This window comes from Lagenorhynchus albirostris, chromosome 7 (genome assembly GCF_949774975.1).
Source record: "Lagenorhynchus albirostris chromosome 7, mLagAlb1.1, whole genome shotgun sequence".
Taxonomy (NCBI): domain Eukaryota; kingdom Metazoa; phylum Chordata; class Mammalia; order Artiodactyla; family Delphinidae; genus Lagenorhynchus; species Lagenorhynchus albirostris.
In genome coordinates this window covers 18,105,203-18,126,715 of record NC_083101.1, presented here as the reverse complement: position 1 = coordinate 18,126,715, position 21,513 = coordinate 18,105,203, and the positions used below count along the sequence as shown (strand labels likewise).

At 45.5% G+C, this 21,513-nt stretch overlaps 1 protein-coding gene across 1 annotated transcript in view; it reads left to right on the top strand.

Moving 5' to 3' along the window:
• The window catches only part of PAPPA (pappalysin 1), a 250,562-nt gene that overhangs the window by 114,616 nt on the left and 114,433 nt on the right, over positions 1-21,513 (top strand). Inside the window, exon 9 of the mRNA XM_060153316.1 lies at positions 3,362-3,453. Coding sequence (XP_060009299.1) covers positions 3,362-3,453 — 92 coding nt within the window. The remainder of the gene's footprint in view (positions 1-3,361; positions 3,454-21,513) is intronic.

The window sequence follows — 21,513 nt, the reverse complement described above, 5'->3', positions numbered from 1 at the left end:
ACTCACTAGATGTAGGAACTGATCTATGGTTCAGTCTATCCATTTTGGAATCAGATATAAGCGCACTGGTAAAACACTGCAAACAATATTATTCTTCTCGCTGATCTAAAACTAGTAGTAGTAGTAGTAGTAATTTAAATAGTTTTCTTAACAAAGATTTTTAGTATTTTTTTACCTAGAATTACTATCCTGCATAGACATCAAATACATGTTGAATTACCTGCAGGTACCAAATCGTTGTTGACATACTTGGTAGAAAACTGAATGCAGCTTATCGATGATTCCCTAAGCAAAAACAAAACAAAACAAAATAAACTTTGAAGGAAAGAAAGGATGCCGTCTTCACTAATTGGATTTTTCATGGGATGACACATGCTAATTTACTGTACATATGCAAAGGAGTTCACAACACTCAGTGAGGGCCCTGATGAATGAAAGCACTGGATGAGTCTTATAATGATAATTATAAATATTTATTGAGATCTACTAGGCAGGAGGCACTGTGCGACATTATGATCTCCTTGGGTCCTTCCAACAGCCGCGTGAGATAGGTCTTATTACCATACTTTACGAAAGAGACAACTTGCACACAAAGACTAAAATGGTTTTCTGAAGCTTACACACCCAGTAAGGAGCAAAACCAAGATGTGAGCCCAGGGCCCAGGTTCACATCTGGATTTACCATTGCCTTGCTGTGACTGACAGCCCTGCAAAACTGACGAGTCAAGGAGTAACCACGTGCTATCGGCTCTGTCCCAGACACTGTGCCAGGAGTCAGGGTGCTAGGATGACAAAGCCTCTGTCACGTCCTTTGGCATCTTAAAGCCTAGGATAGAGTGCTCTCAAGTAACAGGCAAAGGCAGTCAGTTTGACAAGTGCTCTGATAGATGGGGCCCCTTGTCTTTGGACTCAGAGAAGATGGCCACCCACTCCAGCCTGGGAGGTCAAAGAAGGTTTCTCAGAACCTGTCTATCTAATGATAGATCTGTCATGCCTAGAAGATATTTGTGGCGACCCTAATGTTTTGCTTAAACCAATAGAACATATTGTTTGGGTGGTGAGGGAATGGGTTAGAAGTGTTCTTTGTGGCTTAGGGAAACCAGCCCAGGTTAAAAAAAAAAAAAAAAAAATCTCTCCCCAGATAACCCACGAAACAGCTAAGAAGCACAAGGCCACCACCAATTTCCAGTGCAAGATTTGCTGGCAGAGACTGGAATATGGGCCCAGCTTGGAACATACCAGCAGAATTCTTTTCTCATGGGTTTGCAGACAGGAGAGAAATTGGGTGGCTCTTCAGAGATCAATGCAATGTCCTAGTCATTGTAAGGATTGATTACAAGGCACCATCCTGCTACTCTGACACCTCCTAAAAGCAACAAACATTTCCCAGTGTAATTGCCCGGGTGAAAGGCAAAGTCTGAGGCTTCTTCCATGCTGGGACAGGTCCCAGCTGGTCTCTGGGGATGAAGGGGCAACTGCCACACACTCTGCGGAGACCTCCCAGGACAGGTGGGTGGGCATGGGAACTGTGACTCTCTGAGCATCTACTGTATGTCGCACGCCGGGCCAGCCGCATTAAGTTACATTCCATTTTTGCACCAACACTAAGGAGTAGGTGTAATGATCTCCATTTTAGCCCATGAGAAGACTGAGATTCAACGCCCCGAACAGCACTGTCCAATGGATTTTTCTGCAATACTGGAAATAGGTTCTGTGCTGTCCAATATATTTGCCACTCCTACATCCAGCTATGGAGGACTTGAAATGTGGTTACTGTGACTAAGGAATGGAAAGTTTAATTATTTTTTATTTTAATTGATGTAAATTGTCAAAGATAGAAATATCAGAGAGAGAGAGAGAGATGAAGGGACTTGTCTGAGATCACACAGTTTGGAACATGGGGCTCTAAACCCAAGTTTCTGTTACTAAAAGGATGGGAGGGACTTCCCTGGTGGCTCAGTGGTTAAAAGTCCGCCTGCCAATGCAGGGAACACGGGTTCGAGCCCTGGTCCGGGAAGATCCCACATGCCGCAGAGCAACTAAGCCCGTGTGCCACAACTACTGAGCCTGCGCTCTAGAGCCCGCGAGCCACATCTACTGAAGCCCGCGCGCCTAGAGCCCGTGCTCTGCAACAAGAGAAGCCCATGCACTGCAACGAAGAGTAGCCCCTGCTCACCGCAACTAGAGAAAGCCCACATGCAGCAACAAAGACCCAACGCAGACAAAAATGCAGATAAATAAATAAATAAATGGATGGGAGTTTTCAAGAAAGTGGTAACCCATCCAAACTTTCAGTTGTTACTCCTCCTTCCCTTTCCCTAGGCCCAATTCAGAGAACATTGCTCATTTTCTGCCCATCCTAACCACTGCAGAATCATCCTTAGGTGATGGAAATAATTCCTCAAAATAAAACGAGAGGACATTTTTATTTCTTAACAGCATAGGACACAGGCCTTACCGTTCTTGACACTATGAAATGACACACCCAATGGAGAAGGCAGTGTTTTCTGATCTAAGGAAGATCAAACCTGAACACATGGATGGAGAAAATCTTTACCTTTAAGTGCACTGGGGGTATGGGGATTGGGCTAAGGCAGGGCATCGTGAAGAACAGCAGTTATACCTTAGAGACTCCAAAATTCTCTTCAAATTCTCAATTTTAAAGTGGAAGTGATGGGTCTTCCCTGGTAGCGCAGTGGTTAAGAATCCATCTGCCAATGCAGAGGACTCGGGTTTGAGCCCCGGTCCAGGAAGATCCCACGTGCCGCGGAGCAGCTAAGCCCATGCACCACAACTACCGAGCCCGTGTACCATAACTACTGAAGCCCGCGCGCCTAGAGCCCATGCTCTGCAACAAGAGAAGCCACCACAATGAGAAGCCCACGCACCACAACGGAGAGTAGCCCCTGCTCAGTGCAACTAGAGGAAGCCCACATGCAGCAAAAAAGACCCAACCCAGCCAAAAATAAATAAATAAAAATTTTAAAATAAGTAAGTTTAAAAACTAAAATGGAAGTGAGATTTCCCAGACACGCTGGAGCAAAGTCTGTGCATCCATTTGTTCATTCATCCTCCTGTTACTCCCACCTGACTTGCTAACTTAACTAAGGAGATCTCAGCAAATGGGTTTGAAGCAGGAATTCTACTTTGTCATCAGAAACACAGTAAGGCAAACACAATAGAATCTCACAAATTCACCTTGTACGCATCTCATTTGGAAGAAACAGAAAACTCAGACAGGGAAAGGGACTTGCCCGAGGCCTCACCAGAAAGTTCCTGGCCCCGGAGAGGGACTTTTCCATGTCCAGCTGTGGGTCTGAAGCTGATCTGACAAATTTCCCCCTCTATATCCATTCTGCAGAAGCCAAGGTGAAGAATGTGATGACATGAATAAGATCAATGGGGATGGCTGCTCCCTTTTCTGCCGACAGGAAGTTTCCTTCAACTGCATCGGTAAGTCCTTGTCCTTTCTCTGGGCCTGGCTGGAGAAGTGGACAGCGCAGAATGGCTAGTCAGTTACAGTAACAGCAATAGTTATAACTAAATGATAATTCACTCCTTTATATTACACATATTTATTGAGTACCTCCTAGGGGGCCAGGCACTGTTGTAGGTACTAGTGAATACAGCAATGGAAACAAACAAATGGCAGGTATCCCTGCCCTCATGGAGCTTATAATCTCATAGATGATGGTGATGATGGGCAACCCTTTTGATCAAGCTTTACCTTACATACATTATTCCTTTTCTTCATGCCAACTTCCAGGTTAATTATTAGCATAGATTTTTAAGGCTTTTATTCTTACTTTAGAGATGAGAAAAATCAAAAGCCAGAGAGATTTTAAAATATGTCCAGAGTCACACAGGTTAGGATTGAAGACAGAACCAGGACTCGAACCTGATTTTGTCCGATTCTCACACACAAGCTCAGTTCATTTTGCTATACAGCCTCTAGCCAGGATCTAGTCTCTCTGACTTGAGGAAAGAGAAATAACAGACCAGCAGACCAGCAGACCAGCCTGTGTTTAGAAAGCAAATGTCCTTTTCCCACCTTTATGGAGTCAGATGGGAAATTTGTTTTCCTCTGCCTTCCCCAGGAGTCTGGCTGATCTTGTTGTTTTAGCCCCACTTGGGAGGCCCTGGTCAGCCCGGGGCTGGTAAACAGACGGGGGCTGGGGGGCAGGGATGGAATTTCGAGCTGGCCCAGATGAGATCATGCTTCCTTTAAGATGCAAATCGATACCTGAAGATCAAAGGTCCCCTGGCTAATCCCCTGGGCTGGAGGTGAAAACTAATCACAATTCATTTGCAAGTACAAAAGAGAGAGGTGTTCCATCTAAGGAAGGGATGAAAACGTCAGTGGGAAGATTTCTCACTGAAAGGCAATTTTCTAGGAGGACTAAAGGGGAGGAAATGTCATCGGTTCCTCGCGTTTGCAGCACACTGCAGGCGAGCTTTTAGACCTTTCTTCCCCTGGTATATTGTGAGCTCTGTGAGGTTTTTACCATGTATCATTTACCTTGTATTCCATTCTCAGACACATTTATTGAGCACCTACTATCTCCTTGGCACCACGTGTGGGCTGAGCAACACAATAGAGGTGTCCCGAAACTGTTCGTGGATGGAAAGAAAGGAAGATATGGAGGGAGGAAGAGCAGGACTGTTTCCGGTCAGGGCCTTGGGTTTTTAAAGGGCAGAAGATTTTTTTTTCTCTCTTCTCTGTTGATTTGAGTATGATTCATAATAAAACCTTGATATGAGCCTAGTGGTAGGGTGGAAAGAGCCTTGGGCTAAATTTAAGAAAACCAGGATCTCTGGTCCCAGCTGTGCTGAGAACTTGCTGCTTGAAGCTGGCCAAGTCACTTCCCTAGACTGGACCTCAGTTTACCGCCCATAAATTGAAAGGATTGGGTTAGGTGGTCTCTAAGAGCCTTATCTGCACTTCTGTTGTACGGTTTCCAAAGTGTGTGACGATTTCTGATAATCGTGAGTTCTGCTTGAACCACCTTTGCCATCATCCTCATGGCGCCCAACATCACTGTTAGATCTTGCTGGAGAGTGTCCACCTATTTTACTGCCACTAAGATGGCATGTGACTTCAGCGCTTATGGGAAGAAGGTACGATGTGGTTAAGTTAGGATATGGTACTGTCCATGGAACAGATCTGCCAATTACAATCCTTGGGCCAGAACTGGCCTACTGCCTATATTTGTAAATAAAGTTTTCTAGAACACAGCACACCCATCTCTTATTATCTATGGCTGCTTTTTTGCTACGACCCTAGAATTGAGTGGTTGCAACAGAGACCCTGTGGGCCAAAGAGCCTTAAATATTTACTATCTGGCCCTTTACAGACAACATTTGTTGGTCCACGGATTTGGGGGTCATTGATACTATTGGTTGCTGGAGTCTAGTCCAAAGAGGAGGTGAAAGTTATGACATGGTTCACCATTTCTTAGAAAAATAACTGAATTTTATGCCTACAGTGGTAAGGCTTAGGAGACTGTGAGTCCAGTCCTATCTTGCTTTAGCTCTTTGGGTATTCCTTCCCCACCTACACTTTGGCCAAAATGACTGGAATAGATCATGATTTTCAAGCTGTGTTAACTGAAAGGCTTAAGAGGAGAGGAGTGAAGATGAGGGAGTTACCAAGAGGATGAGACTTGGAGCCCCATAGATCCACTTCATATACTGTTATTCTGCAGTACATCCTAGGTGTTCTGCTGCTGCTGCTGATATGTACTGAACACCTATCGTATGCCGAGCACATTTATAACTCTCATTCTCCTAACGACCCTTTTAGTGCCTGCTTTTCAAAAGAGGAGGCTGAGGCATGGGGAAGTGAACTAAGGATATGCAGTGAAGTGGTAGAGCTGGGACTTCCACCCAGAGAGTCTGACTCCAGAGCTAACTGTGCTGAGCTTCCTGCAAGATATTTTTTACAGGACAGCTCTTGGTCTTGTAGGGCTTTGGCGGTGAGCAAGGAACATACTACTGTGGAGCAATTCGTGTAATGAATTAATGGAATGGAATACAGAACTGTCGGTGGTGTGGATGGTGTCCAGGGAAGGCTGTCTGTTCCCCCTGTGTATTGAGTTTGGTTGTGTTAGAGGAAGGACCTCAGCTATGCACCCCCTAGCTCACCATTTAGAATTCCATTATAGAGACACAGAGATTCAGGACATTCCAGGAAGAAAGGAGTCTGTCCAGAGATCCCATTGCCTAGGAACTATATTCCAAGGACAAACTCTATGGCTTTGAGTCTAGAAAGGCAACTTCCTCAAAGAAGAAGAGTTGAAAAATAGACAGTGAATCTGTGGCTCCCAGAAGATCCAGGTTTAATGAGTCAGAGAAATGAGACTGGAGTGTGGGAGGCTTGGCTGGGGTGCATGTTGTTCTCATCACTGCGTGTGTCAAGATGGTGATCAAGATGGTAGCCAAGAGAACAGGCTTGAGTGAGACTGACTTGCGTTGATAAACGGCTTAGACGTGGGACCTTCGCTCAGCCTCAGTGTTCTCATCCAGAAAATGGTAACAGTCCTGGGACTTAATTGTGGAAGATATTTACCAACATTTGTGGACACTTATTATCTGAATCCCTTTCCTAGATTTAGGAAAGAACTCTCCTTGTTGTAATACTAGTGAGGCAGAGCCCCACGACAGAAGTTGGTCATGCAAACATCTCCTCCTCCCAGTCTCCCTTGTAGCTGAATGTGGGCATGTGACCTACACTTTCCCCCTGACCCCCAATCATACACACCAACCCAAGACTGAATCAGAAGACATAGAGACCCTGCAGAAATCATTTTGATGAAGATGGCGGGAGTGGCCACAACCCATGTGTTTCCAAAGTGCCAATGACAGCATCTAGTATTAGTGCTGAAATGACTTCGTGCGGCCACAGCTCTGAGATGTCTTCGCCAGAGCAGTCCTGGGGGCTAATCCTGAGCTTGGAATCAGGCTTCAAAACACTCTGCAACCCTCCTAGGGAGACTTCCATAAGTATCCAATATGCTGTGAATAGATTTCGCTTGTTTGCTTGTTTCGCTTAAGTTAGGCAAAGTTGGTTTCTGTTGATCGTCACTTAGAACCCCTACTGAAGATTGTTGTCATAAGATGCTATGAGGTTTAGCCCCATTCCTAGCAAGTTGCACACTGACCATTACTTCCGTGTGTGTTGAGGTGGGGGTGGGGGTGAGTGTCAGCCACAACCACCGTGTATGGATACCCACCAGGTGGCAGGCCTTATGTCTGCACCTTTGTTTAACGTGAGCCTATGTGAGGTCTCTTATGTCCAGATGAGGGATCTGAGACCTACTAGGATGCCTGAATTGCCCAAGGTCACACGGTTCATAGAGCTGTGATCCCATCTCCAGACGGAGAGCCTCAGCATTTTCTGCTCTGCAGCTCTGCCTCCCCGGCTGCCTCCCCAGCTGAACGATTCCCTTCCATCCTTCCTTCCATGTTTTCTTCGTCCCTTCCTTTGCTTCTTTTTTATTTTTTTGTCACCGACCATTTAGTCGGGCTAATGTTTTCCCTGGCTTTGGTAACACCAGTGTGAGGGTGGGTGACAGATTTATGGTGGCATTCTCATTCACTTCGCAGGAGCCCACACATCCGGAAGTATTCCCAAGGTGCCAATGTGTTATTATGCAACACCCTGGGACTTCCCTTTCCCACTTTCCCACCCCCAGAGCCCTCATCCCCAACACATAATAAGTTGCTTGTTAAAAGGAACACCACCCACAAGACCTCTTAGGCAATGAGGCTACGTCCCCGGCAATGTGGAACTTATCTTGTCCTTTTCCCCCCTTTTTAAAATATAACATACACCAGGCCTGAAGTTTCAGTTAAAAAATGTGGTATCAGTGAAATGATAACTCCCCACACCCCATCCCAACAGGCTCTGGCTGGAGGCATTGTTCGCAGTGTTGGGAATTCTGTTTCTAAAGCACTGAGTCATAAACTACAGACAGGCTGCTGATAAAAGCTGAAGGAGGGAAGGTAATGGTCAAATTAGTCAGACAAAATGTGAAGCATCCCCAAAAGGGGTTATACTCAGTAATATATCTTGAGCGGGTGCTGGAAATGCGCTACCTTCGGAGATGGCGTTTAATCCATTACAGGAGATGCGACTGTGGGGGCCTTCTCATGCTGTGTTGATTTAGCACCCTGTGTCTTTCAGGAGAGCTGGGTCCAGGTCTTAGCTCAGACTTGAGAGGCTGGGTTGCAGCTTTGCGTCTCACCTCGGAGCCTCAGTTTCTCCCTTTGTGAAATGAGAGTGATCGTGCTGAGGGCCCTAAGACTTCTTTCCCTGTCTGACAGCGAGGAATCCTCCATCTGTCAGGCATCCATCCATTTAAGGGCTTTGGGGTTTCAAATCCTGCTTGATGCTGATATATAGTTAAGAAAACAAAGCAAACGGACCCCCACGTTGTCTTTCCCAGACACACACACATACTCCCTGCCTGTCTCTTTTTCCAGCTCCCTCCCCTCTCCCCTCCTCTCCCCCGTTCCCTGCCATTAGCATTACTTTGTCTCTGGTCCGACGACACAGCATCTCCAGCCCTGTCCTAGAGCCAGGGCCAATAACTCAATTATGTGTGAGCAGATAAGGAGGAGGAGGGATCAATCCACTTCCCCACAAGTCACTGGGAGGGGCGGGGGTCACCGAGCCTTGTGGCCCCTCTGTCAGGCCGCCCTGGCCTGCTCCGAGCCAAGGCGAGAAAGGAAAACAAGAAGATGAATCGCCATGTCTTCTTGGTGGATGTTCTGATGAGACTTTAGAACAACAGTGACTGAAAAGGAAAACAGCATCTGGTAGGGGGAGGGGGAGTGGAAACGGAGGAAGAATGGGCTCTGCTGGGAGTTGCGTTTATTATTATTTTTCTTTCTAACAACATGAAATCATAATAGATGATCCACCTCTCACCTTAAAAAAAAAAATTGAAATTGAAAAAGAATAAAATAAAACTTCTCCTGGCTGCACGTAGTCCTTCAGACCTCCCTCTGTGGAAAAAATATAGTGACTTGCGCCAAAATACCTTCTTGAAATAAAGCTGCTTTTAACATGAAGACAGGTCTTTAAAAGAAGAAAAGAGAAATGTTAGTGGTAATCATGGGAGTGGTGATGAAGGTGCTGATGGTGGTGATCTGTCGGCTAGCATGGGTGACATGCTTAGTACTGGCATAATGACACATTCCGTAATGATTAAGAGCATGGATTTGGGGTGAGAAGCCAGGCCCAAACCCATTTTATCTGTGCCTCAGTTTTCTCATCAGTAAAACGGGTTAGTAATAGTTCCTGCTTCTCACAGTTGTTGTGAAGGTGAAATGAGGCTCTGTAGGTAAAGCATTTTAAAACAGTGGCAACGGGCTTCCCTGGTGGCGCAGTGGGTGAGAGTCCGCCTGCCGATGCAGGGGACACGGGTTCATGCCCCGGTCCGGGAAGATCTCACATGCCGCGGAGCGGCCGGACCCATGAGCCACGGCCGCTGAGCCTGCGCGTCCGGAGCCTGTGCTCCGCAAGGGGAGAGGCCACAACAGTGAGAGGCCCGCGTACTGCAAAAAAACAAAACAAAACAAAAAACAGTGGCACCTAGTAGGTGTTATATATGTGTTTGCTAATGCTGTGATTATTATTGTTATTAATATCATTAATTTGAAAGCTATATCAATCTTCCCAGGAACCCTATGAGATAAATAATGTTATTATCCCAGGAGTGTAGAGGAACGAAAATGAGGTTCAGAGAGGTTAAATAATTTGCCTAAGGTTACACAGCTAGAAAAAGCAGAGATGGGATTCACAGTACCTAGGCAAAGTCTGCGCACTTAACCATGAAGTTATTTCACTTATCAGGCACCCAACTGTACCAACTTCTTTGCTTAGAACCCTTTTTTCAAATGATTCCATTTACCCTTCCAGCAACTCCATTTGGTCAGAATAAGAATGCCCGTTTTGCTGATGAGGAAACTGGGACACTGAGGTGAATTGCCCTAACTCATACAGGCAAGAGGCTCAGAGACGGAGACCTTACATCCCGTCTGCCTACTTCTAAATTCTAAAGACCGTGTCCAGTACCCAGATGAACCCTCCCCAAAGCAGTAGATAGCCTCTTTTTCACTATTTCTGCTTTGTTGCCATTGACACAGCAGGAGACAAAAGTGAATGCATATATCCTTCCTGTGCCTTTTCATGAGTCATGAAGACGACAATTTTCAGTTTTTATCCCCCTATGAACATTCCGCTGCCCAAAGCCCATGCCCTTGACATAGTGCCATTCCGTGTTTTGGGTTGTATTTTTGTTTTTAAGAGCTCACCCTCCATTGAATATGGCCACACTGTTTTTTAGCCTAGGAGGAGTTTGACACTTTGTCCCGTTGTCATGGCAGTGTGTTGGCGACAGAGGAGCCTGAGTTCAAAGGTCTATTGGCCACTCACTGAGTCTCAGTCTTCTCTTCTGGGAAACAGGCATAATCACAACGCAGTTATGTTTAGAGAAAGATGGAAATAGCTCCTATAGAGTGTCTAGCACGATACCTGGCAGTTAGTAGACATTTCTGCTATCTTCCCCTTCCTCACTTCCCATCTCAGTTGGCGATGCAGAGGCCTCCTGTCCATCTCCGGGAAAAATGGTCCTGAGCTACATCTTGCCATCATGAGAAGTGGCTGAGGCCCCTTGATCTCAGTCTCCCCAGCTGTAACGTGATGGGGGTGAGCTAGATGAGCTCCCCCAGGCCCTTCCAGCCCCGACATCCAGAATTTAAATCCCAGATCGTTATTGTTTTTAAACTGTGCATTTTAAAAGAAATGAGGGCTTGGGGAGGAGAAAGGAATTCCTTTACCCCGGAGGGTCAGAGGGGGTCACCGAGGGGACAAAGACGCAGGGAAGGGAGGTGATGGGGCGGAAGGCTGCTGTGCAGGGTGGGCCCAAAGATCTGCAGTCCTCAACCGGGAGGTCTGATGGACGCATTCAAACACCCTTGAGTCAGCACCAGTTAGGATCAAGCCTGCCATCCAGCCTCAGACCACAGCTTACCACCTCCTTTAGAAGCCCGGGAGGCCTACCCCACAGAGAGGCCATTCAGGAATGAAAAGAAACAGGATGGCCTCAGATGCCAGAAGGGAGGAATCCTCGCCCTTCGTCTGGGTTGGCCTCCTGACTCCCAGGGAGGGGTCAGGCTCAGGAGGGCCTGGAGCTTTCCTGAATTCAAGGAATCAAGACCAAACTTTGATGTGCGCATTTGAAATGCAGCCTCCAAGGCAGGTGAATCTGGGTAGCCAAGAACCAGGGCTTCTTTGTGGCATTTAAAGTGACCAGAAATCCACCTGCCCATTCAGGTGCCTTGATGTGCATCTGCATCTGTGCAGTCATGACCCAGGTAGCCCAGGAGAGGGGAGAGGCCTGGGGGGCAGGGGCCTTTCCTAGATCCTGACTCTCTGCTCTTTCTTGGGGACCGTGGTGGGTTGGAAGAGACATTCAATATTCATGAGCTGTGATCTCCACTTGAAGGGAGTGCCCTGGGGGAAATTGAAATATTAAGCAAGTGAGGGATGTAGGCCTAATTGTATCCTCCTTTTCTTTTTTGGACAGAGAAGTAATGTGCTTAAAATAAAATGATGGATGGGCAGTCAGGACCCTGTGAACCCCCACTGCTGTGGTTTGCAGGATAAAGCGGCTGTGTGCTGTAACATATGCCATCAGAACCAGCCAGAGGACGGTGCAGATCGGCTGCTGGGTCACCTCATGCCATTTAGTCACACGTTTATTGATAGCTGCTGTGTGCCAAGCACTGTGCTAGTTGCAGGGGAGATGGCAGTGAACAAGGAAGGCCAGGGAGGCCAAGGAGATGACACTAAGGATTATTTAAACGTAATTGTTGGAAATGCCACTGAGTGGAAATACATGTGGGGTTTGTAAGTGAGGGACCTCCTCACGTCGAAGGGCTAGGAGAGGCCTCCTTGGAGACAAGACATTCAAGCTGAGACTTGAAGGTTGAGTAGGAAGTAGACAAATTAGGGTGCTGGAGTGAGGATTGCAAGAAGTTCAGACTGTTAAATCCTCGAGGCAGGAAAGAGCTTTTGAGGGGGTCAGAGAAAGTCATCATGGCTGGATGGTAGTGAGGGAGGGGAGAGAAGAGGCTGGAGGCTGCGGGCTGTACTCCTCCGGTCCCTGAGGACCCCAGGGAGGCTGCTGCTTCCGGCATGAAAGGAGGAGAAGGCACGTCCTCTGTGTGCCGTCTGTACTTGCAGCCACGCCCCTGTACTGGGCACAGGAGGCAAACGCATGCTTGCCTAGATCAGGGGTCAGAAAACTACTGCCCGTGGCCAAACCCCAGGTGCTGCCTATTTGGGTAGATCGGGTTTGACTGAACCACAACTGTGCCCCTTGGTTTAGATATTTGCTACTAAAGAGACAGAGTTGGGTAGTTCCTAGAGACCCTGTATGGTCCACAAAGCCAAAATATTTACTATCTGGCCTCGTACAGAAAAGGTTGCTGACCAACTGCTGGCATAGATGGATGAGTCTGTAGGTGGGTGAAAGAATAGCCAATTAGGCAGGTCAAGGCAGATGAGAGACAGAGAGGTGAGAATATCACCTCATCCATCTCGCCCCTCAGCCTGTAGCAGCATAGCCGTAATTATATTCACTCCCCACATTTTTTGTGTACACGTCAGTTTCCCTCACCCTTGAAAGAAGTCATCCTGCCTATCCCTGTGTTCCCAGCATCCAGCTAGAGCCAGGCATTGTCTGATGCACTGAATCAAATGATACTTCAAAGCAGAAAAGAGTGGCTAGAGGAGCCCAGGCAGCTTACTGCCTAAAGCTTCAGACGGTGGCCTGGATCCTCCCTGGGCTGTAGAAAGGGGCACGTTCATGTTTATTAAGAACCCACTACGTTGTCTCATTTCAAACCCACAGCATCCCTGACAACCAGGCATTCTCATCACCGCTTTCCAGATGACACAGCAGAGTCCCCAGTGTTTAAGTGACTTTTGAGAAAGTGACCTCCATTCAGTAAATGTTTATTGAGCTGGAAAACCAACACAAGAGGACACAAACTTTCGCAAGTGTCACATCCCATGCCAGCAGTGTGCCACACACAGGGCTCTCCTCTCTCCTCTTTCAATCTTCTCGGGGCTGCTGGAAGGCAGGGATTATTACTCCCATTTTACACAAAAAGAAACTGAGGCTCAGGGAGATGAAATGACTTCTTTAAAGCAGGTGATTATTAAGTGGCAGAGCTGGGATCTGAACCAAGAACTGCCCAGCTTCAAAACTAGAGGAGCCAGTGCCCTCCTCCAAAATACCAGAGCTTCTGAACCAGTAGAAGTGATGACATATGGATGTGTGTTTCCAGTCCTATTCCATCTCTTCATCTCAAACAATAGTCATAACAGTAGAAATTGCTCGTTATGAATTTAATGCTTTTCCTCTGTTAACTCCTTTGACTAATTGTGTTGGTCCTGTAGATAAGGAAAAAGCAGAGAGATGTTAAGTAATTAACCAAGGCTCCCAGTAAGGGATTCCAGCCCTGGAAGTCTGGCTCTTAAACCCTCAGGTTGTAAGACGGGAATAAAGACACAGACCTACTAGAGCATGGACTTAAGGATATGGGGAGGGGAAGGGTAAGCTGGGACAAAGTGAGAGAGTGGCATGGACATATATACACTACCAAACGTAAGGTAGATAGCTAGTGGGAAGCAGCCGCATAGCACAGGGAGATCAGCTCGGTGCTTTGTGACCACCTAGAGGGGTGGGATAGGGAGGGTGGGAGGGAGGGAGACGCAAGAGGGAAGAGATATGGGAACATATGTGTATGTATAACTGATTCACTTTGTTATAAAGCAGAAACTAACACACCATTGTAAAGCAATTATACTCCAATAAAGATGTTAAAAATAATAATAAATAAATAAATTACACACACACACACACACACACACACAAAACCCTCAGGTTGAACCACTAATTTATGCTACCTCTTCATCATTAAGATTATCTAATAAAAATGTGTACTCTCAAGAGCTGAAGAGCCTACCAGCAAACAGATAATGAGAAGGGGAAACAATGCAAGGTGCAAAAGGAATTTCACATGACAAAAGGATCGGGGTCTCTTTAAGAAACGCGTCTGAAGTGTTTGTTTACAGATCATTAACTCCTCAACGGAGGAAAAACTAAAAGTGATTTTTTTCTTGGCTGCTCCTGATTAAGTACCAAGGAGAAATTAAGATAAAGAAAATCTGAAATTTTAATAATTTTTAACGGACTGGATTTTTAATTTGCCGGGAAGAAAGATAAAATATTCCACACCCAGTGTCTGCAGCTCCCCTTACAAACTCTAGGGTTGCCTCCTCTGGCCTCAAGGCAACAGCCTCAGGGGTCCTGGAAAGACAGCTGGAAGCAAATGTGATCCATCTCACACTAGTGTTTGTCTCCGTTAAGCTCCTGCTGCATACAAAGCTCTGTACTAGGCAGGATGCAGATGGGAGTGACAACTGGCCTAAGAAGAAGTCCTTCATTGGTGGACTCCAGAGGGCAGTGGTCCTTAAAGATGTGCAGGGATCGGTGTGAGGGGGCCCCAGAAGGAGTGGGAAAACCCCTGGTTGGGGGTGGTGAGTCTGTGAAAACTTCCTGAACAGCTGGGCTCAGTAAGATCAGGTGCAGGGTCTCTGCTGATAAAAATAAAGGTCCAGAATGAGGGTTCTTCTGCAGCACTGTGAGTAGACCAGTTGACCTGGCGCAGCGGCACAGGGGACTGCTTCTAGCTCCAGGCGTGGTCCCCAAGCGTCTTTTGCCAGCTGTGGAGTGGGAGCTATGTTCCTTACTTTACAGGGTAGCTGTGATATAGTCTTTCATACATTTATGAATTTATTCATCACATATTTGTTGAGCACCTCTTATGTGTCAGGTTCACGCTAAGGCACTGAGGATGCCAGATCTGCTGGGCTTGGGACAGATCCTGTTCTTCAGAAAGTGATCAATATATCAGTTTGAGCAGCTCAGTATGGTGGTTCCGTGCCCAGGCTCTGGAGCTTGGTTCAAATCCCAGCTGTGCCACGAAAAGGGGTGTGGGCACTTTAGTTTCCTCATCTATAAAACTGCAGTAATACCATATTGATATGCTACAGAGCTAGAAAGCACCCTAGGAGTGTTTGCCATTAATGCTCTTTGAGCTTTATTTTACTTTCCTGCAAAGCAGAGACAGCTGGAATGGTCAGTCACTCCTTCTCTATCTCACAATACCACCCATGGTCCTAACTCTGACAAGGTCCACACGTTTTAGAACATTAGCAGAAGCGGCAGGCAGTACCAGTGGCTTGGGTGAACTCTGTGATAACCCCCAAATCGAGCTGCTTTTCAAAACCAAGTCCCAGTTTCTGCTGGCTTCCTTTCTGGGCGGGAGCCTAATTAACTAGTAGCTGGAAAGAACTGCAGGTAGGCCGCCCCCCAGGCAGAGAATTCAAAGGGAAGTGGAGAACTGTGTAAATAACACTGCTTTAAGGGGCATTTAAGCCAATGGTCTTTGTTAAGGAAATTGATGGCTTTGTAAGTACTGCCTCTGAAGGGAGTACTTGAGTTGAGGGTCCCTCATCTCCCCTCATAAATTCCCTAATGGACTGTGGGCCCAGAGGCCGGGCCCGTGCCTGTTCCATCCCTTGCCAACAAAAACTCAGATTCCCCTTGAAAAAGAAAATTTAAAGGTTCAACCAAAACATGAGTTACTGAGCCCGTGCACTTTAACCGGCCCAAGGTAGCCGAGACAGACTGTTTCCTTTAGGGAAGGGAGACTCCTGATTCTTCACAGAATTTCTTTTCATGCTAGATGCCCGTGCTATAGGCATTTTCTATACCGCTTCTCATTTTCATCCCCCAAACGTCTGGGAAGAGTCATTATTTCACCAATTGCCAAAGAAGAAACTGGGACTCAGATGAAGTGCGCTGCTCATCAACACCCAGCTAATTAGTGAAGAGCAGGGATGTGCCCGCAGCTCCATCAGACCCCTGAGCCCCCAAGTACCACAAAATCACAGGGCATCTCAGAGAGAATCAGATCAGCTTGTCTCATTAGCTCCTCCTCAGCCTCCACATCCACACAAGAGACATGAACTGGGCAGCAGGGGCGGACGGGAGGGTATGGATTTTGGAATCACAGTAGTCAGGGTTTGATTCCTGAAACCTTAGGTAATGCCTTACCCTCGTTACACATCAATTTCCTTGTCTGTTAAATGAGGATAATAATAGCACCAAATACATAGGACTCTTCTAGGATTAAATGACATTACATATTTAAAAACATTTAACATTGTGCATGGCACAGACCAGGTCATCCATTCATTCACTTAGCAAATACCCTTATTGCATGGTAGCTATCATTTTTGTTTGTTTGTTTTTATTGAAGTAGAGTTGATTTATAATGTGTTAATTTCTGCTGTACAGCAAAGTGATTCATATATATATATATATTTTTTTTTACTTATATTCTTCTCCATTATGGTTTATCACAGGATATTGAATATAGTTCCCTGTGCTATACAGTAGGACCTTGTTTATCCATTCTATATATAATAGCTTACATCTGCATGGCAGCTATCATTTTAATTACAGAAGTAGAGAAGTACAGTAGAAGTAGGCTTCTGCTGGAAGATGAAGAGAGGGTTAAGGAGCCTCTCCTGAGTGGATTGCTAGAGGGATTTTGCAGAGTCGTGTCTGGTTAAATATGGATAAAGGATGAACGGAGACTAGTCATAGGAAAAGCCGGGTTGTGAATCCGGGGGGAGCTTCCGCACAGGTGGGGAGGTGAGAGGGAACGTGGTCCGTTCAGCCTGCCTGGAGCTGACATTAGATTACATTAGAAAGAAGGCTGCAGAAGCAGGAAAGGACCAGATTACGCCTTGTTAATTGTCATCAAGCCTCTGTCAGAAAATGCTGAATGAAAAACTCAGTACCTTCTGAGGTAGCCAGTTTCATTTTCAGGGCAACTGTCATTCGTTAGAAGAGTTTTTTGCTGTGTCCCCTCGGAGCCTTCTCTCCTTCAGGTTAAGCAACTCCATACCTCTACGAGCATCGCTTAGTGATGGCGCCTACCTTGGGCCCCGTCCTCTGACCATATCCTAGTTCATCGGTGGCCCAGAACTGATCTGTCCAGCCATCTCTAGGATCACAGGGGGCTTCTCTGACCTCTGGTCTAGGATCGACTGTCTTCTCAGTAACGTAATCTGCGATCTCACATTCTTGTTTGAGCCAACACCTTCTCCAGTTGGTAGAAACTGATCTCAGAGAGACTGCTACTCTTTGGAACTTTCTTTGAGCATGAATAGTTATGCTGACCCTTATCTGTCATCTCTGATGAAAAGCAACAGTGGTTTTGATTGATATTTTCAAATATTCCAGGTTAACTCTTAACATTTAGAACCAATTCCCCTTCTTTTCTATCTTTCTTTCTCCTTCTCTCTCTTCCATCTTTCCTTCCTTCTTTCCTCTCTTCTTTCCTTATTGGGAGGAAAGGGAGAGACATATACACACATTTCTATAAAAAAAAACACAGTTCAATAATACAAACCAAACATATAGATTCAAATTAACATAAAATCTTTTCCAGGAACAGAAGAGTGGCCTACCCCATCATGCAAGATAAAGAAAGCTTACCTCAGTGCACTTCCGCCTCTTGACTGGGCTGCTGCTCCTTAGAGCACTGCAGCATGTGTTATAACTTGGAGAATAAGGAAACTGTGGCTTGAAGGCCTCATCTTTTTGGTTTTATCTTAACCATCTGGCAGGAGGACAGTCTTCAAGGCTGGCCCAACCGACCAGGGCTCAGGGTCAGAGGGATCCACTGTGACACTCCAGTTTCTTGCGTGGGAACCCCACCGAGAACCCAGCACACTGTGGTCACGTTAGTCACGACAGTTATGCCAGACCTGGGGTAACTGGCTTGGTTTTCATGTGGTGCCTTCGATCCCTTGGCTACTGGCAACATAGCATCCACTTGTCCAAAATTCTGTCTTCTCTGACATCTTGAGGATGCCTTAACAGACCGGTGGGCTGCTTGTTGTGCAGGATTGAAGAATAGATACGCATATGTGCATATACTGACTTTTATTTGAATGCACTGTTTTGCTTAATGCTCACATACATGGATTTCTCACAGACCAATTTCTGTTTAATATTGCATATTCCCAACATATATAGAATGAGCCTTAATTAGCCAATCCAACCCTTGGCCCATAACAATGAATTGTGCAGCATCCAGCGAGTTACTTAACCTTCTGAAACTCTGAAACTTTCACTTGCTGTATTTACAAAAGGAAGCATGTAGACAAGATAATTTCTTTTTTTTTTTTTTTTTGCGGTACGCGGGCCTCACTGCTGTGGCCTCCCCCGCTGCGGAGCACAGGCTCCGGACGCGCAGGCTCGGCGGCCATGCCTCACCGGCCCAGCCACTCCGCGGCATGTGGGATCTTCCCGGACCGGGGCACGAACCCGCGTCCCCTGCATCGGCAGGCAGACTCTCAACCACTGCGCCACCAGGGAAGGCCTTCTAAAGGCAGTGCTAAACCTTTATTCATTCATTCATCCATCCAGCAAATATTTCCTGTCTTCTATGTTCTGGGATTGGAATGCAGTAGTGGGCAAAACAGCCTGTTTCTGCTCTCTTGGAGCTGCCATTTTGCTTTAGAGAGAATGCAATGATCAAGGAGACTTTGAAGAAGCAATATAATGCTATGTAAAAAATAAAATAGACTAGTAGAGTAGAGAGAGACTGGAGTGAAGTTAGCATGGTTAGAGAAGACCTCATTAGGCAGGTGATAACCGAGCTGAGACCGACTCAGTGAATTGGAAAGCCCATGTGATGATTTGAGAGATGAGTTCTAGATTGTACCTGTGATCATAAAACGTAGAACAATAACAAGCTTGAGTGTTTTCCATAACACTATTTTATCTGATCATTACAACCACTTTCTCTAATGGGTAGGAAAAGTGATATTGTCATTTGCTTTTAATAGACAAAAAGAATGAACCCCACAATGATGATGTATGTTGCCCAGCCCCAAACATAATCTGGTGACAAAGCTGAGCTTCAGATGTTGGTTTCGGTCCCTCGTTCCATCTGCTTTTTATTGTGTCCTCTTCTACATTCTTCGGAGAGTTCTTCTGTACCCTTCTCTGTTTTAATTTGGTTGAACCCATTTCCCCATCTTCAGACTTAAAAAAGGATTTAATGATTAAAGGAAAGTTACAAAAATCAAGAAGCACATACATTTTATTGTTTTTTTAATTTATTTATTTAATTTATTTATTTTTGTCTGCGTTGCGTCTTCGTTGCTGCGCGCGGGCTTTCTCTAGTTGCGGAGAGCGGGGACTACTCCTCGTTGTGGCGCACGGGCTTCTCATTGCGGTGGCTTCTCTTGTTGCAGAGCTCGGGCACTAGGTGCGCGGGCTTCAGGAGTTGTGGCACGTGGGCTCAGCAGTTGTGGCTCGCGGGCTCTAGAGCGCAGGCTCAGTAGTTGCAGCGCACAGGTTTAGTTGCTCCGAGGTATGTGGGATCTTCCCGGATCAGGGCTTGAACCCATGTCCCCTGCGTTGGCAGGCGGATTCTTAGCCACTGCACCATCAGGGAAGCCGCAAATACATTTTAGAATGAATCAGTTGAAGGGAATCATAAAACAGTTTGATTTAACTTTCTTTTTTACTCAAGGGGAAACTGTAGCCCAGGGAGGGAAATGACTTGGTCAAAGCTATGGGTATATTAGTGGACATTTATTTTAGACTCCAGTTCTCTCGACCAGGCTGCTGATCTTGAGGAAGTGTCCCATTCTTTCTCCCTCCCTCCCTCCCTCCCTCCCTCCCTCCCTCCCTTCCTTCCTTCCTTCCTTCCTTCCTTCTTCCCTTCCCTTCTCTCTCTCTCTCTCTCTGTTTGGTGTGGACTGATGAGATCACATTAAAACCACTGATACTCCATTTGTAGTTTGCTATCTTTTATCACCTTTTTTTTTAACCATTTTTTGCCGACTTTCTGCATATGAATGTTTCAGATTATTCTTCTGCATTTATTATTAGCTTATATCATGCAAAACAAATCTCATTTTGTTACTTCCTGCTCATACTTTTAAAGGCCTTTGGGTCCTAGGTAGCACCCTTCCTCCTGTCCATGCTTAGGATGCCTGTTTCATGGCCACTGTGTCATTCACTGCGGTACTGAATTTTACTCCTCTTTCATATTATGAGATCGCGCTGGCAACCAAAACAGACCCAGCTGAAAATCATTCAGGGCTTTGAACATTCTGCACATTGGATGTATTGTCATTTATTAGGGTCACTATCTTTGCTTACAATCTTTTAGGCCATTCAAAAAACTATACTAAATTCAAGGTGATGTAAATGTATCTTCAAGTTTCAATTCCTAAGGCCATCAAATATCTTTATTAAATTTCAGTCTAGTGTGCACCGCCTTTTCTCTCCAGATATTCCATTTCTTTGCAGATTCAGTCAAGAAAGAAAATAAAACAATATGTAGGACAGATGGTGAGATGTCTTATGGGAAAAAAATAACATGGGCTGCTTTATATAGCATTGGATTTTCCTCCTCAGTATGTGCTAGGATTTATAATATGATATTATAATTAATATTTTCATTAAAATCTTTCCACAGTACAATCTACTGAAACAGATTCAAATCAGTTTGAGACTTCTTCAATACAATCAATAACAGAGATTCTGAAACTCGAAAGAACTTTATTAATTCATCATTGACTGAGTACCTGCTATGAGACTGGCATTGTCTTAAGAATTAGGGGTGCAAATAGAAGTGTGATTGGGGCCAGCCCAGAAATATCTTACAATCCAAGAGCTATACACAATCACTCATTCATTCATTCATATGTTCATTTATTCTTTTTTTTTTTTTTTGGCCACACGGTGCTGCATGAGGGATCTTAGTTCCCTGTCCAGGGATCGAACCCACGCCCCCTGTAGTGGAAGTGCGGAGTCTTAACCACTGGACCGCCAGGGAAGTCCCTCATTCATTTATTCTTAAATATCAATTACATAATATGGGGAGGCAGTTTTCTTGATCCCAAAGAAAGGGGTACATTTTGAGATAAGCTTCCATGAAACTTATGTCATCTAGAAGGAGGAGAACAATAATAAATGTAATTTATTTTTAGATAGTGAATAATACTGTGAAGAAATAAAATAAGATTGTGTGCTACTTTCTATTGGGGATGGAAGAATAAGATGTGAGCTTCCTGTAAGTAGGCAGGGTTGTTATTTGAGGAAGTAATGTTTGAGCTAAACCCTAAGTGCAGAAAAGAAGAGATTGTGAAAAAAGCCAGGGGAGAAAAAGTGTTTCAGGTAAAGTAAATATCAAGTTCGAGACTTCTGGAACAATAACAAGTTTGGCTTATTTAAGGAGTAGATACTTGTTGAATGGATGGATGGACGGATGAGTAAGTGAATGGAAGGCAGTGAGCAAGAAGGATAATAGTAGGAGATGGTCAGATAAAGTGGG